The sequence below is a fragment of the Narcine bancroftii genome, chromosome 3 (genome assembly GCF_036971445.1).
Source record: "Narcine bancroftii isolate sNarBan1 chromosome 3, sNarBan1.hap1, whole genome shotgun sequence".
Lineage (NCBI taxonomy): Eukaryota > Metazoa > Chordata > Chondrichthyes > Torpediniformes > Narcinidae > Narcine > Narcine bancroftii.
This window is the reverse complement of record NC_091471.1, coordinates 329663415-329684166: the sequence shown is the minus strand read 5'-3', so window position 1 is coordinate 329684166 and position 20752 is coordinate 329663415. Positions and strand designations below refer to the sequence as shown.

The following is a 20752-nucleotide window of genomic DNA, read 5'->3' as shown; positions in this document are numbered from 1 at the left end:
CTGCACAGCAGCAGGCTGCAATCACTTGCCATTTAAATAATATTCTGATCTTCCATTTTTCCTTCCCACCTTCACATTTACCAACATTGTGCTCCATTTGCCAGACCCCTACCCACCCACTGAACCTATCTATATCTCCCTGCAGGTTCTCCGTACCCTCTGCACCATTTACCAACATAAGACTGCAGATGCTGGAATCTGGAACAACAATTTGCTGGAGGAACTTGCCAGCTCGAGCCGTATCGGGGAGACAAAGTTATGAGCCAGAAACCATGCAGAAGGGAAATACCTAGTGTAATGTGGGCAAGGTGGGTGGAGTTGGACAGGATCCGATGGGAGATCTGAGAACACAGATACATAATTCCCTGAATGTGGCATCACAGGTAGACAGGGTTGTTTATTATCATCCGATTGCACAAGTGCAATCTGGCAAAACAGCATTCTCCAGTCCTCACCACAATGCTGGAGAAACTCAGCAGGTCACACAGTAAACTTTATATAGCAAAGATAAAAATAATTTAATGCAGACAAGGGTGAGGTGTTGCATTTTGGAAGGACAAACCAAGAAAGGACACACACAGTAAACGGTTGGGTACTGAGGAGTGCAGTATAACAGAGGGATCTGGGAATACAGACATAATTCCCTGAAAGTGGCATCACAGGTGGATAAAGTTGTAAAGAAGGCTTTTGGCAAAGTATTGAGTACAGGAGCTGGGATGTGATGGTAAAGTATGAGACAGTGGTGGGGCCAAATTTGGAGTAAGATAGAAAGAGTGCAGAGTAGATTTACTAGGATGTTGCCCGGACTTCAGAAACTGAGTTACAGGGAAAGGTTAAACAGGCTAGTTTATTTCCTGGAGCAGAGAAGAATGAGGGGAGATTTGATCGAGGTATTTAAAATTATGAGGGAGATAGACAGAGTAAATGTAGGTTGGCTTTTTCAACTGAGGGAAAGAGAGATACAAACCAGAGGACATGGGTTAAAGGTGAAAAGTTTAGGGGGAACTTCTTCACTTAAAGTGGTGGGAGAGTGGAACGAGCTGCCATCTGACATGTTGAATGCAGCCTCAATTTTAACGTTTAAGAAGAATTTGGACAGGTACATGGATGGGAAGGCTGAAAGGCCTGTTTCTGTGCTGTAATGTTCTTTGGGGGATTGGTGAACCACCGAGGGATGAAGAATAATGGCCAAAGTCAATTGATTGGGAGGAGCCAAAGGGAGAGAGACGAGGGGAAAAAAGGTCAGGCAGAAGATTGAGTCATAGAGAGTAATAAAAAGGGAGATTGAAAACTTGGCCAAATGGTCAACCAACAACAATCTTGGACTCAATGTCACCAACACCAACACCAATGGTGCACGATCCAGTGATCATTGGGGGATCAGAGGTGGAGAGAGTGAGCAAATTTAAGTTCTTGGGAGTCACTATCTTGGAGGATCTTTCCTGGACCCCATACATTAATGCCATCATGAAGAAAGCACGTCAGTGCATCTACTTCCTCAGGAGTTTGTGAAGGTTTAGTACGACACTGGAAACTCTGGCAAATTTCTTTAGAGATGGGGTGACCAGATGCATCACGGTCCAGTATGGGGACACCAATACCCCTGAGCGTAAAGCCCTGCAAAAGGTAGCGGACACAGCCCAGGACATCACAGGTAAAACTCTCCCCGCTACTGAGAAGATCTACGGGGAACGCTGCCGATGGAGAACAGCAGCGATCATCAAGGATCCACACCACCCAACAAACATTCTGTTCTTGCTGCTGCCAACAGGAAAGAGTATGGGTGCCACAGGACTTGCACCATCAGATTCAGGGACAGCTGGTACCCCTCCACCATCAGACTCCTCAACAACAAACTCAATCAGGGACTCATTTAAGAACTCTTATTTGTGCACTTCATTGATTTTTTTTCTCTCCGTATTGTATAGTCAGTTTGTTCACAGATATTTATTTGTTTACATGTGCACATTTGCCTCTCCAATTCCTACATCCCTATGTTTTCACTACCAATAAGTGGTAATTCTGCCTTGCCCACAGAAAAAGGAACCTCAGGGTTGAATGTGTGTACACTGACAATAAATCTGAAATCGGAAAACAGAATTCTGTTATGTCAGGAGACGGATACCCTTTGCAAAACTCCTACCTCATAATAAGGACACAGGGACAGATGGGCCAGTCAACTGGCTATGGTGTTGAATTTGCCAAAGCGCCCGGGTGCTGGCACACGGAACAGAGAAACAGTTCCCTCCCATACCCACTTCAGGCAGCAGGCCTGTGCTGAAATCGGCTGGTCCATTCCAGGAGAGAAGAAGCTTCACAACAGTCACTGAAAGGTGGAGCAGATCAATATCTGGCTTTGGTGACAGGTCCAGTGCCAGGAGATCATCCTGGCTTGTCCCAGCATGAAGACTGGGATTTTCTCTGGAAGATCGCGTCTCTCTCCATATTTGTTAACCCTATAGTCCTATCTCTGAAATCTCCAGCCCGAACACCTCTGCAACTCACCACCCTCCGCTCCCTGTCTCTGTAACCTTCTCCAGTTCCCTACACCCCTCCCTGTCTCTGTAACCCCCTCTGGGTCTCCACACCTCTCTGTCTCTGTAACCCCCTCCAGACCCCTATACTCCTCCCTGTCTGTAATTCCCTCTGGTTCCCTACACCCCTCCCTGTCTCTGTAACCCCCTCCGGGTCCCCACACCTCTCTCTGTCTCTGTAACCCCCTCGAGACCGCTATACTCCTCCCTGTCTGTAGTCCCCTCCGGTTCCCTACACTCCTCCCTGTCTCTGTAACCCCCTCCGGGTCCCCACACCTCTCTCTGTCTCTGTAACCCCCTCCAGACCACTATACTCCTCCCTGTCTGTAATTCCCTCCGGTTCCCTACACCCCTCCCTGTCTCTGTAACCCCCTCCGGGTCCCCACACCTCTCTCTGTCTCTGTAACCCCCTCCAGAGCCCTATACTGCTCCCTGTCTGTAGTCCCCTCCGGTTCCCTACACCCCTCCCTGACTCTGTAAACCCCCTCTGGTCCCCTACCACCTCCCATCTCTGCAACCCCCCCCCCACCCCACACACTACACACTCATCTTTGCAACATCATCCAGCCCTCCCTTCTCTCTGTCTGTAACCCCACCCCAACCCCTCCAGCCTCTCCACTCCTCCCATCTATGGCCCCCGAACCCCTCACGATCCTTGTAAACTCCTCCACTCCCTCCTGACTCTGCAACATCTTCTGACCTTTATTCTTCTCTGTGCTTCTCCTGTTTCGGGCTCTTTCTTGTACCCTGGAATCTGAGCTCCATCACTGGCAGCCTTCCCTTCAGCTGCTCATGGTTGAGCCAGCGATCTTTACCCGAAATCTCTCCCACCCCTCTCCTACTTGGTGGAGCTGCTCAGACCCATCCTCTCTGCCCCAATTCCTGTCTGGGGGACAGTTCTTATAGATCTTCGTTCAGACAGTGTTTCTGGTGCTGCTGAATCTCTCGACGAGGGTGTGAGACTTTGCCACTGATCCCACAGGGGGACAGCCTGCTACTGAGGCTAATTAGTGTCTCATGCAGTGGCACTTGGCTGCCTTGCTGCCCTTAATAGAATGGCCCTTCCAGCTCGTCGCACTTGTAACTAAATATTTCTATCATTAACCACTACCACTGCCACACGACCTGCCTCACCGGTGGGTGGTGCTGAGGAAGCCCTTTCTGAGGGAGCATAAGGCAAGGTATGCCAAGGGTGTGGGAGGGACATGCTGAGAGAAAGTGGTGGTGTGGAGGGAGCTCAGCATTGCAGCTGATATTGTCTTTCACACCCGTCCTTGATCCAAGGACATCTGTGGGACCCTGCTGTGTGAACTAGAGCCTACGATTTCCTAACAGAGCAACAGCTGGGTACACATGGACAGATCCCCAGTTTTGTGGGCTTGTGTTGCAGGGTGGAGGGCTTCGTGGAGGTTGCTAGAGTTGAATTGAATACCTCAGGCTGAGGCGACCACTATTCCAGATGATAGGGCGGGCAGACTGACACCAAAGAGGGGGTTACAGAGACAGAGAGAGGTGTGGGGACCCGGAGGGGGTTACAGAGACAGGGAGGAGTGTAGGGAACCGGAGGGGACTACAGACAGGGAGGAGTATAGCGGTCTCGAGGGGGTTACAGAGACAGAGAGAGGTGTTCGGGCTTTGGCACGGTGGTGGACAGACAGAGGTGTTCGGGCTTTGGCACGGTGGTGGACAGGGGATGGAGGAGAGCGAGATGTGGCAAGTCAGACAGGGTATGTGGGCATGGGAGAGAAAGAGCAGTGGCATTGGAGGAAGAGAGCGAGTGAGGGAAAGGGGGAGAGAAAGGATGAGGCTGAGGGAAGGAGGGGGATAATTGGGGGGAGTTTGTGGGTAAGGGAAAGAGGAGATTGAGGAAAGGGAGATGCAAGTGTGGGTGGAGGAATAGAGGGGAAGGTCAGAGATACTTACTGCCCATTTAAATCATGTACACACTCACACACACACAGAGTAAAACCCGTTTTCTGGAATTCAAGCAACCAGCAACACACAATCTTAAGCAACTGGAAAATTCACTTATCTGACATCTACCAATCCCCATAGGTGTGAGATACCCAGAGTTTGTGTGTGTGTGTGTGTGTGTGTGTGTGAGTGTTGTCTGTCTATGTGTATATACGTGAGTGTTTGTGTGTGCACACGCACGTGTCTGTGTGTGTGCGTGCGTGTTAGTGTATGTATGCATGTCTGCGTCTGTATGCTTGTGTGTGGCTGTGTATATATGTGAGTGTGTATGTGCTTGTGTCTATTTGTATATGTGTGTATGTCTATTCATTCACACACAAACTATATATATATATAAATATACATACACACATGCACTAGCTCACACATACAAGCACAATGGCTCACACACACTGCATAAGCAGCCAGATGCTGTCATGTGACGAAGTTTTTATAGAGTGTGTGGGAACAGCAGGGACTGCAGGAGACAACACATTCAATCGATGTGGTGGGGGGGGGCGGTGGGCGGATGGGAGAAGGTCTATTTTGGAAGGAAAGTGCTGCAGAGCTACAGGAAAGCCTTCACACCTGGAGACACAGTGTTGCTGACACATCTCTCTGAACCCATTGCATATTTTTAGTTGCTGTGTTTGGAGAGCGTGCAGTGAATGGCCAGCTAAAGCAGTGGAGGGGGAGAGACCAATGTTGCTCCTCCAGCCTCTGTGCCCAACAATGTCACCAGCACTCCTTAAAATCAACCTGCTCCAAGCCTCTGCTTCTCCCTCACTCCCTCAGCAGCACCTGTCTTAAAATTCTCACCCTAGTTTTCAAATCCCTCCATGGCCCTTGCTCAGTCCACATCCTGAGAAGACCCCTTCTCTATAACCCCTTCCAGTCCCTAAATCCCTCTCTAACACCCTCCAGTCCCTACACCCCTCTCTAACCCCCTCCGGTCCCCTACACTGCTCCCTGTCTCTGTAATCCCCTCCGTTCCCCTACACACCTCCCTTGACTCTTTAACCCCCTTCCTCCCCTACCACCATCCTTGTCTCTGTAAACCTTTCGCTGTCTCTGTAACCTCTCCGCTCCCCTGCACCCTCCCTGTCTCTGTAACCCCCTCTGGACCCCACACCCCTCTCTGTCTCTGTAATCCCCTCAAGTCCCCTATACCCCTTCCTGTCTCTGTAACCCCCTCCAGTCCCCTACACCCCTCTCTGTCTCGGAACCCCCTCTGGTCCCCTACACCTCTTGTCACTGGAACTCCCTCCCAATAGCGCCCTGTGAGTATCTCCTGTGGTGAAAGTCTACCAAGGTGCCTGTCTCCCCCCCTCTGGTGAGCCTTGCTTTACTAACATTGGCTGTGCATTATCTCTACTGTTAAGGACTCCCCTTGGATATAACTGTATATGCATCTATTGTCTTTCATTATTGTACCATGAGTTTCTGCTAATAAAAGCCATGATTATTGTTTGGCCACATCGTCTTTGTCTACTTCATTAACTGGCATTTCATCTCCAACACTTGGACTCTGTCAGTTCAGGAATGTGAGTGAGCCCTTTTCCTCCCCTGAAGCCCACACTCCCACACCTGCCAAAGGGGCAAAGGTGTAAGGTTGTAGAGATGGTGATGTGTGTGCAGGGAACAAAAGTAGACAGCCAGAAGGGATTACAGAGATGTGCAGAAGCCAGGGGGTGGGGGTGAGGGGGTTCCGAGACAGAGAGGGGTGTAGGGGACTGGAGGGGGTTACAGAGTCAGGGAGGGGTGTAGGGGACTGCAGGGGGTTACAGAAAACAGGGAGGGATGTAAGGGATTGCAGGGGGTTACAGAGACATGGAGGGGTGTAGGGGACCAGAGGGGATTATAGAGATAGAGATGGGTGTGGAGGACCTGAGGGAGTTACAGAGACAGGAAGGGGTGTAGAGGACTGGAATGGGTTACAGAGACAGGGTGGGGTGTAGGTGTCTGGAGAGTGTTACAGACAATGATTAACTTATTTCCAAGTCAGGATGTTGTGGACTTTGAACAGGAACCTGCAGATATAATACTATAAAACATAGGAGCAAAATAGGCCATTCAGCCCATCGAGTCCTCCCCACAATTTAATCATGAGCTGATCCATTTCCCCACTCAGCTCCACTACCCAGCCTTCTCCCCACAACCTGGCTAATCAAGAACCTCTGTCTTAAATACACCCAATGACCTGGTCTCCACAACTATCTGTGGCAATAAATTCCACAGATTTACCAGCCTCTGGCTGAAGGAATTCCATAGAACCATAGAACATACAGCACAGAAACAGGCCCTTCAGCTACTCTAGTCTGTGCTGAACTATTATTGTGCCCACTCCCACTGATCTTCACTCAGTCCATAGCCCGGCATACCTCTCCCATCCATGTACCTGTTCAAATTCTGCTTCAGTATTAAAATTGAGCCTGCATTCGCCACCTTGGCTCGTTCCACACTCTCATCACTCTCTGTATGAAGAAGTTCCTCCTCATGTTCCCCTTAAACTTTTCCCCTTTCACCCTTAACCCATGTCCTCTGGTTTGTGTCTCAAACTTCCAGCTAAAGTGGTAGATGTGGACTCTATTTTAATATTTAAGGAAAAGTTGGATAGGTATATGGACGAGAGGGGTGTGGAAGGTTATGGGATAGCTGAGTCATTGGGACTAGGTGGGAGAAGAATATCGGCATGGGCTCAAAGAGCCGAACTTGCCTGTTTCTGTGCTGTAATGGTTATATGGAAAAAGCCGACCTACATTTACTCTGTCTATCCCCCTCATAATTTTAAATGCCTTGATCAAACCTCCCCTTGTTCTTCTATGCTCCAGGGAATAAAGTTCAAATCTATTTAACCTTACCTTGTCATTCAGTTCCTGTAGTCTGGGCAACATCCTATAAAATTCCTCTGCATTTCTGGCTAAGGCACACCCCAAGGATGCATACTTAGCCCACTGCTTTATACACCCTTGACTGTGTGGGCAGGCACAATTCCAATGTCATCTATAAATTTGCCAATAACACCATAGTTGTCGGCAGAATCACAAACAGCAATGAGGAAGTGTACAGAAGGGAGACAGATCAGGTCGTTGAGTGGTGTAATGACAGCAATCTTGCACTCAACGTTATCAAAACCAAGGAGATGATTGTAGACTTCAGGTGGAAGTCAGGGGAACATGACCCAGTCCTCATCGAGGGCTCAGTAGTGGAGAAGGTCAAGAACTTTAAATTCCTGGGTGTCAACATTTCCAAGGATCTGTCCTGGAGCCTCAAAGTTGATGTAATCACAAAGAACACTTACCAGTGGCTACACTTTGTGAGGTGTCTGAGGAGATTCAGAACATCACTGAAAACTCTCAAAAACTTCTCCAAGTGTACTGTGGAGAGCATTCTGGCTGGTTGTATCAATGCCTGGTATGGAGGCGTCAACTCTCAGGACAAGAATAAACTCCAGAGGGTTGTTAATTCAACCTATGACATCACAGACACCAGACTTTAACCCATTGAGGGCATCAACATGGGGCAGTGTCTTAAAAAAGCAGCCTCTATCCTCAAAGACCCCCAGCCACCCAGGCCATGCCCTCTTCACTCTGCTACCATTGGGGAAAAGATACAGGAGCCTAAAGACGAGCCCTCAGGAGCACAGGGACAGCTTCTTCCCCTCCTCCATCAGATTCCTGAATGATCAATAAACCAAAGACACTGCCTTACTTTTCGTGCACTATTAAAAAAATTTTTTTGTTATATTGTAAGATGGTTATAATATGAATGTTTGCATTGTGATGCTGCCACAAAAAAACAAATTTCATGACTTGTTCATGACAATAAATCCTGATTCTGAAACAGTTGGCAGCTTTAATACCTGTCCAATCACGCTGCCTGCAAACCATGATCTGTACCATCACACACTGCAGAGAAATCATTCTTCCCCAATCACATGACATAGCACGGTAACAGGCCCTTCCGGCCCACGAGCCCACGCACCCCAATTACACCCCATACATTTTGAAGGGTCAGAGGAAACTGAAGCACCCAGAGTAAAACCTATGCAGATAGGGGAGGACGTACAAATTCCCTCCAGATAATCTGACCAATCAAGCAGTAACTTTCCAATCACATTGCTAGAGGAAAAGAATACAGTAATTTTACAGGAATAAAACCGGGCAATTATTTACAAGAAGAAAATGACGAGCACAAAATCATAGAAAAAGGAGTAAATAATTTACCCAATAAGACAGCAATAATCTGTCCAATTATATTGCAAAATGAAAATAATATGGCCAATCACAATGCAGGAAGAAATATAACGGATCTTATCTCAATTTAAGAGGGAAAAAAGTGATCTGTCCAGTGACACAGCACTAATAAATCAACTCGCCAACCACATTATCACAAGGCATCGTTCCATTTTGGACCATGAGGGAAATTCTTACAACACAATCAGCAGGGACTGAGCTGGTGACTCTCTGATGGGAAGTGCCAGAGGGTTAATGCCAGCACACATAACTCATCCTGAGGTATGTCTTGAGGCAATTTGTTAACGGCTCCTACAAGAGAACTTCCTGTGCCTATTTGCCCTATTAATCTGTTCCTTCTGCAACCCATCACCTTTCTAATTATTTTAATCAATGAATAACCTGGAAGTTGGTCAAGGTTCACTGAAGAGGGAGCTTCACTCTTTGTCTGAGCCCAGGAGCTTCACTCTGAATCTGACCCCATGAGTATGTGATGGGATGGTGTGAAGGGAGCCTCAATCCATGTCTAACCTATTTCTTGGGCATTCCTTGAACAGTGCAAAGCTTTACACTGTATTTAATGTGCCCTGGAAGTGTATAACAAGATAGTGGCGGGCACTCTTTACTGTGTCTAACCAGTTGTCTTTATTTCAACATATACTCAATTCATAAATAATTATAAACCAGTGACTGAATATTCAAATTAATGTTCTCGTAACAAGCAATGCTATTTAATTACATTGGGGTATTAGCACTTCATTCATTGACAAAATTAAACTGTTCATGGGGTTTTAACATAAATTTTAACTACGTTGTGTACTATGGCAGGAGAACCTGAACCCTGGCTCTTCCTCATACGGACCTTGGAATATATTTTTTAAATCCCTGGCCTCAGAGTGTGTGATGGGGCAGATTTGAGGCAGTTTTACTTTGTGTCCAACCTTTTGATTTTCTTCTCTAATCTTTTATTTAAACACATGTATATATTTGTGATATTCATAACATTATTAGACAGCAACCAGAAATGGGTTTCGAATCTGGCACTGTGTGTAAGCAGTTTGTACATCCTCCCTATGTCTGCGTGGGTTTCTTCCAGTTTCAAAACGTACTGAGAGATGGAGGTCAATTGTCCAGCACAGGGCCAGAAGAGCCTGTTACCGTGCTGTATGGTATGTCTAAATTAATTTGTGATCCTTACAGTCCAAAATGCAGTCTAGCCACTGTGAGGGTCATCAGCCCCAGACCTCCAGCGAGCTACTAGAGACAGATGATCCCACTCGAGGAACACATAGATGTATGGATGGAAAAGGGCAGGCAGTTGGCTTGGACAGACCTCTTGACGGCCCACAGCCTGGGTTTATGCACGGCAACCTTGGCCAGACCCAAGACGACACTGACAAGATCGCCTGATCAACTTTCATTCCCCCACCCCCCGACCACACCATGCCCGTTGATCAGAAGCTGAAGTGTAATCAGAACTTGGAGCAGCCCATTCAGCCATTCAAACAGGAGCTGGGTCTCCATGTGTAACTGGAGCACACAGCCCCCCAGGCCACAGAAACAGCAGGGGGTCCAAGGGTAGAACATAGAAATGTACAGCAAGTCCACAATGTTGTGCCATGCTAATAACCTACTCCAATAACTCCTAGAGTTTCCCTACTGCATAACCCTCCATTTTTCAGTTTCACGTGCCTATCTAATGGCCTCTTGAGACCCTATTGTACCTGTCTCCACCACCATTGCCAACAGCACATTCCGTGCACCCACCACTCTGTGTGAAGAACTTACCTCTTACAATTCCCTGTACTTATCCAGAGGTGTACAATCCAGTGATTATTGGGGGATCAGAGGTGGAGAGGGTGAGCAAATTCAAGTTCTTGGGAGTCACCATCTTGGAGGATCTTTCCTGGACCCAACACACCAATAGGATCGTGAAGAAAGCACATCTACTTCCTCAGGAGTTTGCGGAGGTTCAGCACGACATCAGGAACCCTGGCAAATTCTGCCTCGCGTGCAGAGAAAGAATCTCAGGGCTGCATGTGATGTCATGAATGTACTCTGACAATAAATCTGAAATCTTAAAACTATGCCCCCTGATGTTAGCCATTTCAGCCCTGGGGAAAAAGCCTCTGGCCATTTACACGATTAATACCTCATCATTTTGAACAGCTCGATCAGATCACCCCTCATCCTCTGTCGCTCCAAGGAGAAAAGACCAAGCTCGCTCAACCTATCCTTACACACCATTCTCTTCAATCAAGTCAGCATCGTTGTAAATCTCCTCTGCACCCTCTCTACAGCATCCACATCCTTCCTGTGGTGAGGTGACCAGAAATGAACGCAATATTCTCAGTTGATACCTAATTAAGATCTTGTTCAGCTGCAACATTACTTCACGGCTTTTGAATTCGATCCCATGGTTAATGAAGGCCAACACACCATACACCTTCTGAACAACGCTATCAACCTGTGCAGCAGTTTTGCATGTCCTGTGGACATAGACCCCAACATCTCTCAGTTTGTCCACATTGCTCAGGGGCCTCCCATAAACATTGTATTCTGACTACAAATTTGACTGACCTAAATTAACCACCACACTTTTCTTGGTTAAATTCCATCTGTCACTTCTCAGGCCAGCTCTGCATCTTATCATTGTGCCTCTGTAACCTCTGGCAACCCTCCAGACTATCCACACCACCACCAACCTTCATGACATCTGCAAACAAACTAATCCACCCTTCTGCTTCCTCATCCGGTTCAATCACAAAGAGGAGGGGGTCCCAGAATAGATCTTTGCAGACCACCACTGGTTACTGACCTCCATGCAGAATATGAACCATCTACACCCACCCTCTGCCTTCTGTGGATAAGCTGATTCTGTAAACACACACCAAGGCCTCCTTGGATCCTATACCTCCTTACTTTCTGAATGAGCCTTGCAAGGGGAACCTTATCAAATGCCTTAGTGAAATCCATATACACCACATCCATTAACGTGCTTTGTTACATCCTCAAAGGATTCAATCACTACCTTCCTCAGATGAAGCCATGTTGACTATCTCTAATCAGATTATGCCTCTCTAAATGCTTGCAAATCCTCTCTCTCAGGATCTTCTCCATCAGCTTACCCACTGCTGTAGTAAGATTTGTTGGTCTATAATTTCCTGGGTCATCTCCACTCCCTTCCTTGAACAGGGGATCAATATTTGCAACCCTCCAATCCTTCAGTACTTTTCCTGACCCCAGTGACGATGTGAATATCATCACCAGTGGCTCAGCAATCTCCTCCCTCTCTTCCAGCAGTAGCCTTGGGTAAATCTTATCTGATCCTGGCCACTTATCTAACTTCATGCTTTTCAAAAGCTCAAACACATCCTTTTTCTTGATATCAACATGCTCAAAAGTTTCAGACCACTTTCAGTCATCCTCACAATTGCCAAGGTCCTTTCTTCTGGTTAATTCTGAAACAAAGTATTCATTAGGGACCTCCACTACCTCCTCCAAATCCAAGCCAAGTTTATTTATCATCCGATTGGACAAGTACAACCCGACGAAACAGTGTTCTCCAATCCTCAGTGCAAAACACACAGACATAACACACATACAGACAGACAATACATATTTAGGACAAGTATTCATCGATACAAATAAATATTGTTTCATGAATAAGAGAGTCTCAGAGGGTCAGTGTGAGCAGTTCCCTTGGTAGTTCAACGTTCTCAGTGCTTGTGGGAAGAAGCTGTTCCTCAGCCTGGTGGTACTGGCTCTGATACCCCTGTATCTCTTCCCTGACATGAGCAGCTGAAAGATGCGGGGTGGAAGGGGTCCTCAATGATTTTGCGCGGCCTCTTCAGACAATAATCCTGGTAGATCACATTGATGGGAGGGGGAGGGAGACTCCAGTGATCCTCTCTGCCACTCTTATGTTCCTGTGGATTGACCTCCGATCCATTTCTGCAGCAACTGTAATGCACTGGGACGCAGGCGGCCAGGACACTCTGGAGAGAGCTCCTACAGAAGGTTGACATGATGGTGGCCGGTAGCCTTGCCTGCTCCAGTCTTCTCAGAAAGTGCAATCGCTGTTACACCTTCCTGACAAGTGAGAAGTTGTTGAGTATCCACAATAGGTCACTAGTTAAGTGAAATCCAAGGAACTTGGTGCTCTGCACTCTCTCCACTACATAGTTGTTGATGTATTGTGGTTGTTCCTGGTCCTCCTGACATCTACGATTATCTCCTTCATCTTGTCCACGCTGAGTCTTGGGTTGTTACTGTTGCACCACAGCATGAGATTTTCCACCTCCTCTCTGTAGTGCTAGGTCAGATGATGATGAAATGGTAGATACTATGTATAGTGAGACTGTGAGGAAGGGAGAAGAGACACAAATGCAGTAAATGCTCCTGCTGCAGTAACTTCTGCACAATATCGTGCAGGTGATTTGTCAAAACACATCCCTAATGATGCACCAAAGTTTTTTAGCCTATCATTGAAGATTTGCTTCAAAGAGATTGAATGGATTTGGAAGAATGCCTGAGAGATTATTTCACAGTCCCACTGCTAAAGTTTGCCTTGGCAATTTATCCATTGGATTAGAGAGGGGTCTAAAGCAAAGATCACAAACCAGTGCTGGTGAGAGATCAGCAATGATCACATTGAATGGTGGTTCAATCACCAACACCTTTTCCAATATTTTTGTGTGTTTGACACTGTTTTCTCATCTTTGCACACTCTGTGGAGCATGCAATGTGTTTCCTGTGATCTCACACTACAGCTGGGAGAGCCAGGAGAGATTTGGTTGAGGAGCAGAGATAACCAGCCAACAAGCTGGGGTTCTTAACCTGGAGGGGCCATTGATGGAGGGGTAGGCTGAACTTGAAGGTGGGGGAAAACTATAGAGAAGAGGTGGAAAACCTCATGGTGTGGTGCAAGAATAACAACCTGTCTCAATGTGGATAAGATGAAGGAGATGATTGTGGATGTCAGGAGGACCAGGAACGACCACCCTCCACTACACTTCAACCACTCTGTAATGGAGAGAGTGCAGAGCACCAAGTTCCATCGAGTTCACTTAATTAGTGACCTATCGTGGACATTCAACATTTCCTCACTTGTCAGGAAGACGCAACAGTGATTGCACTTCCTGAGAAGACTGAAGCGGGTAAGGCTCCCGTCCACCATCATGTCAACCTTCCACAAGAGCTCTATTGAGAGCATTTTGGCCACCTGCATCATAATGTGGTATGGTTGCTGTAGAGAAATAAATCAGAGGTCAATCCACAGGACCATAAAATTGGCAGAGAGGATCAATGAAGTCTCCCTCTACCCCCGTCGACGCGATCTACGAAGATCGTTTTCTGAAGAGGGCACGCAAAATCGTTGAGGACTCCTTCCACCCCACACACAGCGTCATTCAGCTGCTCCCGTCAGGGAAGAGATACAGGAGGATCAGAGCCAGCACTACCAGGCTGGCCGAGGAACAGCTCCTACCCACGAGCACTGAGAACACTGAACGACCAAAGGAACTGCTCACACTGACCCTCCAAGACTCTCATAATCATGAAACAATATTTATTTGCATCGATGAATACTTGTCCTGCATATGTATTGTTTGTCTGTATTTGTGTTATGACTGCGTGTTTTCCACCTAGGACTGGAAAACACTGTTTCTTCGGATTATACTTGAACAATCAGATGACAATAAACTTGACTTGTGTAGAGTGGGGTATCTGGGGAGAATACTCAGCAAGCAGGGTTTTTGGATGGGGGATGCTTGTTAATTGGATCCTTGCACATAAACGTACTCAAAAACTGTCATCCAATTACACTCACATCTACTGAGATAAAATGCTTTGAGAGGTTGGTCATAGCCAGAATTAACATGTACCAAAACAAAGATCTTGACCTGCTGCAATTTGCCTACCGTCACAATCGCTCCACAGTAGACGTAATATCGCTGGCTTTTCACTCAGCCCTGGATTGCCTAGACAACAACAACTCATACATCCATACATACTCTTCATACACTGCAGTTCAGCCATCAACACCATTATTCTCAAGGCCCAAACCCTGGATCTCTATACCCGACTCTGCAACTGGATCGTTGACTTCCTCATCGGAAGACGATAGTCATTACAAATTGGAAATGTCTCCTCCTCCTCACTCTTGATCAACACCTCAAGGATGCATGCTTAACCCACTGCTTTACTCACTCTTAACCTATGACTATTATGTGTCCAGACACAATTCAAATAATGTTTATAAATTTGCTGATGACACCATGGTTGTTGGCAGAATCACAGTCAGCAATGGAGAAGCGTTCAGGAGGGAGATAGATCAGCTTGTTGAGTGGTTCACAAGAACAACCGTGCACTCAACATGAGCAAAATCAAGAAGATGATTGTGGAGTTCAGGAGGAAACCAGGAGAACACAAACCAGTTCTCATCAAGGGGTCAACAGTGGTGAGGGTCAATAATTTCAAATTCCTGTGTGTCAACATCTCCAACAATCTATCCTGGAGCCTCCACATTAATGCAATCACGAAGAAGGCTAACCAGCGGCTCGACTTTGTGAGGAGTTTGAGAAGATTTGGTACGTCAACTCTCTGAAAGTTCTACAGGTGCACCATGGAGATCATTCTGGCCGGTATATACCACACTGTCTGGTATAGAGGTGCCAATGCTCAGGACAAGAAAAAAACTCAGAGAGTTGTTAACTCGGCCTGCACCGTCACAGGCACCAAACTTCAGTCCATCGAGGACATCTAAAAAAGCAGCCTCTATCCTCAAGGAACCCCACCATCACCCAGGACATTCCCTCTTTGCTCTGCTACCATTGGGAAGGAAGCACAGAAGCCTGAAGAAGAACACTCAGCGGCACAAAGACAGCTTCTTCCCCTCTGCCATCAGATTCCTGACTGAATGATGTACCACAAATACTACCTTACTTTGTCAAAGTCACCTTTGTCATTCATACTCTGCTCACACGGTGGACCACAAAGCAGATTTACATATGTTAGAAAAGAAGTTAAACACATTGAAATATTAAAATATTAAGACAGATACAGTAAAAGTGCACCAACCACATATGTTCTGGGAATTCAGGAGCCTGATGGTTTGGGGGGGGGGGGAAAAACTTTTGCCCAATCTGGATGCAAGGGCCTGAGAGCTACAGTATCACCTTCCAAATGGCAGAAAGGAGAACAGTTTACATGAGGGGTGTGTGAAATCCTTCACAATGTTTATTGCCTTTCTCCTGCATCGAGTGTTGTAGATGTCTGTCATGGGAGGAAGGGAGCCCCCAGTGATCTTTTCCGCTGACTTCACTCTCCTCTGCAGGGTCATGCGGTCCGAGTTGGTACAGCTTCCAAAACAGGTGGTGATGCAGTTGCACAGGATGAACTCAATACATCCTCTGTAGAATGTAGTGAGGATGGAGGGTGGGAGATGAACTTTCCTCAGCCTTCACGGGAAGTAGCGGTGCTGCTGGGCTTTCTTGGCTATGGTGCTGTTGTTGAGGGACCAGGTGAGATTCTCAGCCAAGTGCATTCCAAGGAACTTGATATTCTTGATGACTTCAACAGTCAAGCCATCAATGGTCAGTGGAGTGTGGTCCCCTCCCCAGCCCTCCTGAAGTCCACAACTATCTCTTTTATTAACGTTCAGACACAGGTTGTTGCACCAGTCCATTAGCGTCTGCACCTCATCGCTGTACACTGATCCCTTCATTCTTACTAAGGCCTTTCTCTTGCATTATTTTTATTTATTTTGTAAGGTGGTTTATATAAATGGTTTCACCATTATACTGCTGCAAACAACAAATTTCGTGACATTTGTGATAATAAATTCTGATTCTGACATTCTCTCTGACACATGCATGCACACTGATGTACAGTGCAAAGACTCACACGTACATACCCAAATTTTCCTGCATACATTTGTACACATAGGTAGGTGCTGGTTGCAGCAGAGAGATTTAGTCAGTGATACATCCCCACCTCCCCCCTATATTTGGATGAAGTCTTCGCTGATTATAAACATTCTTGCTGATTTCAGAGTGTTCCCTGTGCTTGATACGAGCTCTGGGAGGTTCTGTGGGTGTCAGCTTCTGCTTCGGGTACAGAAAGCATTTGCGTACAAGAGATCATGATCAGGAGTGCAGCAACAGTGAAGAACAATTCTGCTGGGGTCACTCTCTCTGTTGTTGCATATGCACCCCCCCACACACCCAGAATTATGTACACAAACAGTTTATACAGGCAACCGCAGTGTTAATCCTTTGCAGTCCTCCACTCCCTCTCCCTCCCCTTCTCTCTCTCCCTCTCCCTCCCCTTCTCTCTCTCCCTCTCCCCCACCCCCTCCCTCCCCAGCAGTTGAGGAAATGCATGCTGCGGTCCTGATCTCAGGTCACCGAGAGGCTGCAATCTGGAGGACGAGAATCGCTGCGCTAAGCGTGCACTTAACCCCCGGCCTTCCCCCACACACTCTCCTCGAAATGGGAGTAGAGGGAGATGGGCACAGAGAGAGAGGGAGGCGAGGAATGCAGGAGAGGGGAGACAGGGAGAGGAGGGGAAGAGGAGTGGCACGGGAGCCACAAATGTATGGGATACAGAGCCAACGCAAGAGGTACTCATTTGTATTACATCTCTGGGGTAATAGAGTAGAGAGGCATGGGGGGTGGGGGTGGGGGGAGATCACACTTTACAGGAGCACAAAAAATTGACACCCTCCCTGTCAGAGGTTTAACCCATCCAACCCCAGCCAGTATTCAGTGAATCCTTTGCTCCACAATAACCACTCTGGCTAGCCAATATAAATTTTCTTCATGCTGAGTATTAATTACCCAACATCCGACCTGCAATACCGTTTAATACAAACCCTTGCCCATGTGAATTATCAACCCCCACGGACGTTCAACCCCAACTCCTGCTCAATCAGGAGGATGCACAACCAATTTGAAGGCTGCACATGTAAATAATTCAAACCTAATTTTAACCCCAGCACTCCCACGTGACTTGAAGCATTCCCACATTTTCTTTGCACACCCCCCACCTATTATCCTTCGTTTATAGCCAGTACCAATCACGTTCGCATAACATTTCCCCGATTTTCCCACACCTATCCACGAGCTCAGGCACTTCCCACACAAGGGACAAGCCTGCTGATCCTGCCGAGCAACAAGAAACCATGTGCAATGTCAGACCACCGGAAGCCCGCCAGTGCTGCCAGCACCTTGTCCTTCCTGACTAAGCCATTCCCCCTCCCCAACCTCCGTTGCTCTCTGCAATGCGTGGCTCCTGCCTCCCTGTGTAAGCCTTCTACCCTGAAAACCCTTCCCTCACAACCCACACAACCCTGTACAGGATTTTAACTCATTCACCACCACCCAATTTTAAAGCCCAAGAACTTAAACTCGATTCTTCTCTCACATTAACCCACCACATCCCACGCAATACATAACAAGGACACATTATTTTAACCCATTACTTTTCACATAACGTCATTGTGCAATTCCCACAAAATGGTAATTACAACTCCTACATGAAATCCATACTATGAATGCAAAATCAACTCACACATTTTAACCCTAGGTTCCACACACTTCATATTTAACACACACAGCCTCCTTTCTGACAATTTCAACCCCACCATCACTCCCACAGAATTTTAACACCCGTCCTCACACACCTCCCACGCAAATTTAACCCCCTCATTGCATTCCCCAGCCATAGAAAGTCTAATCTTGTGCTTCCCGCGATTTCAAAGCCACACACATCCCAAACAAATTTAATCAAGTCGCATGAAACTTTAACTACAATTCCCACACCCTTTTAACCCTTCTGTTCCCACATCCCATACAACATAACGCTGTTTTCCCCCACATTCCAACAAACCCACATTTAACCCTTTGTTTCTCTCATCATGACTCCTGCAAAATTTTAATTCTATTGCTCCCACCCAATGGGGAAACCAGCCCTCATAAAATCTCTCAAACAATATTAACCCTATCAGCCCCACATTTTCATTTCCATATATTAGCAGTCAGCTCCATACCTTCATAGCGACACAATATTAACCCTATCAGCCCCATACCTTTGTATCGACACAATATTAATCCTGTCAGCCCCACATCTTTCCTCCCATATATTAGCAGTCAACTCCACACCTTCATAGCGACACAATATTAACCCTATCAGCCCCACACATTTGTATCAACACAATATTAACCCTGTCAGCCCCATATCTTTCCTCCCATACAATATTAGCAGTCAGCTCCATACCTTCATAGCGATACATTAACCCTATCAGCACCACACCTTTGTATCCACAAAATATTAACCCTGTCAGCCCCGCATCTTCCCTCCCGCACAATATTAAATCTGTCAGTCTCACACCTACCAAGCCAGCCCCCACAACAACCCTCCCACACAATATTAACCATGCAACTCCATCATAATGGGAAACTAATCCTTGCCCGAGTGCTCCAACACAATTTAACACCGTCTACCTCACGTTAACCTTGTCAGTGCCACATTTCCCCACAGAGCAACATTAACCCCAGCATTCCCACAACAACCCTCCACGCAATATTAACCATGTAACTCCGACACAATGGGGAACTAACTCTCGCAAGATTATTCCAACACAGTTTAATACCGTCTCCCTTACGTTAACCTTGTCAGCATCACATCTTCCGTTCCACACGTTATCTATGACAGTCCTCCACAATATTAACCCTGTCAATCCCACAGGGAGTGAGCCAGACCTCACATTGTCACTCCCACATATTATAACACCTCTCTTACAACAAAATATGAACCCAGTGTATCCCATGTCAGGGGAAATCCATTTCCCTCCTACGTCGGGGATACCCATTCCCCCACTCCACGACAGATGGCACCATCTCCTTCCATTTACCAATAGGGAACCCAGACATACTCCCACCTCCTGATACCAAGGGGGTACCCAGGTCCTCTACTTCAGGGCCACACACCGTCTCTACCAAGGGCCACCCATCTTCCTGCCAAAAATGTACCCAACGACTATGTCAGGGGGTACCTCCCCTCAACCAAGGAGGAAATCAACCCCCATCAAGGTGGCACCCATCTCCTACCACACCTTCCCTCGTCACCCCCACCCACATCATACAACCCCACGTCACACACACACCCCCCACATCCACACCCTCCACGTCACGGCCCAACGACAAAGACCCCCACGTCACACCCTCCTCACGTCACACCCCCACGTCCAACACCCCCACATCAAACCCCCCATGCCACACCCCCCCCTTGTTTCACGCACCCCCTACATCACACACCCCCTTGCCGTGCCCCCCTCGTCACACTCCCACGCCCCCATGTCACACGCCCCCTCACGTCACGCCCCCCACCTGCTCCGCTGCGGCGTGCCCGGGGGGCTGCTGGCGCCGTCGGGGGGCAGCGGGCCACCTCCGGCCGGCGGCGAAGGGGCGCGGGCCGCGGCCGGCCGCTCGGACTCGCCGCCCCGTCTCCTCAGGCTGCGGTTCTCGCGGCCCAGCCGCTCCAGCTGCCGCTCCAGCTCGTCGATGCGGCGCCGCTGCTGCTCGAGCAGCTTCTGCTGCGACTCGATGATGTTGTTGAGCTCCAGCAGGTACTCCACCGCCCTGCTCGGGCTGTCGGGCTGCCCCTCCATGGCCCCGGGCCCCCCCCCCCCGGCCCCCGGGCCCTTCACCTCAGCCCCTGCCGGCGGACAGCGCAGCCCTGCCCGCGCTCCGCCATTGCTGCCGGCGGCTGCGAGAAGGCGGGCGACGGCGCGCGCCCCCGGACCGCTCCGCGCAGGCGCGGCCGGACCGCCGAGCCGCGCATGGGCAGGGAGCCGGCCCGCCCTCCGCAACCATACACATGCGCAGGGTACCAGCCGCCCACCGCAGCCACGCGTATGAGCAGGGTGCCGGCAAGCCCAGCCTGCAAGTTGAATATTGCAGCACAGAAAGAGGCCCCTTCGGCCCTTCTCGTCTGTCCAGATGTGTTGATATGACCATCAGCCAGGGG

The 20752-nt window shown here is 48.0% G+C and overlaps 1 protein-coding gene across 1 annotated transcript in view; it reads right to left on the bottom strand.

The window, feature by feature from the left end:
• LOC138759190 (IQ motif and SEC7 domain-containing protein 3-like) overlaps positions 1 to 20497 on the bottom strand; it is a 63357-nt gene extending 42860 nt beyond the window's left edge. Inside the window, exon 1 of the mRNA XM_069929246.1 lies at positions 20113 to 20497. Coding sequence (XP_069785347.1) covers positions 20113 to 20393 — 281 coding nt within the window. The 5' untranslated portion in view covers positions 20394 to 20497. The remainder of the gene's footprint in view (positions 1 to 20112) is intronic.
• Between the last annotated feature and the right edge of the window lie 255 nt (positions 20498 to 20752).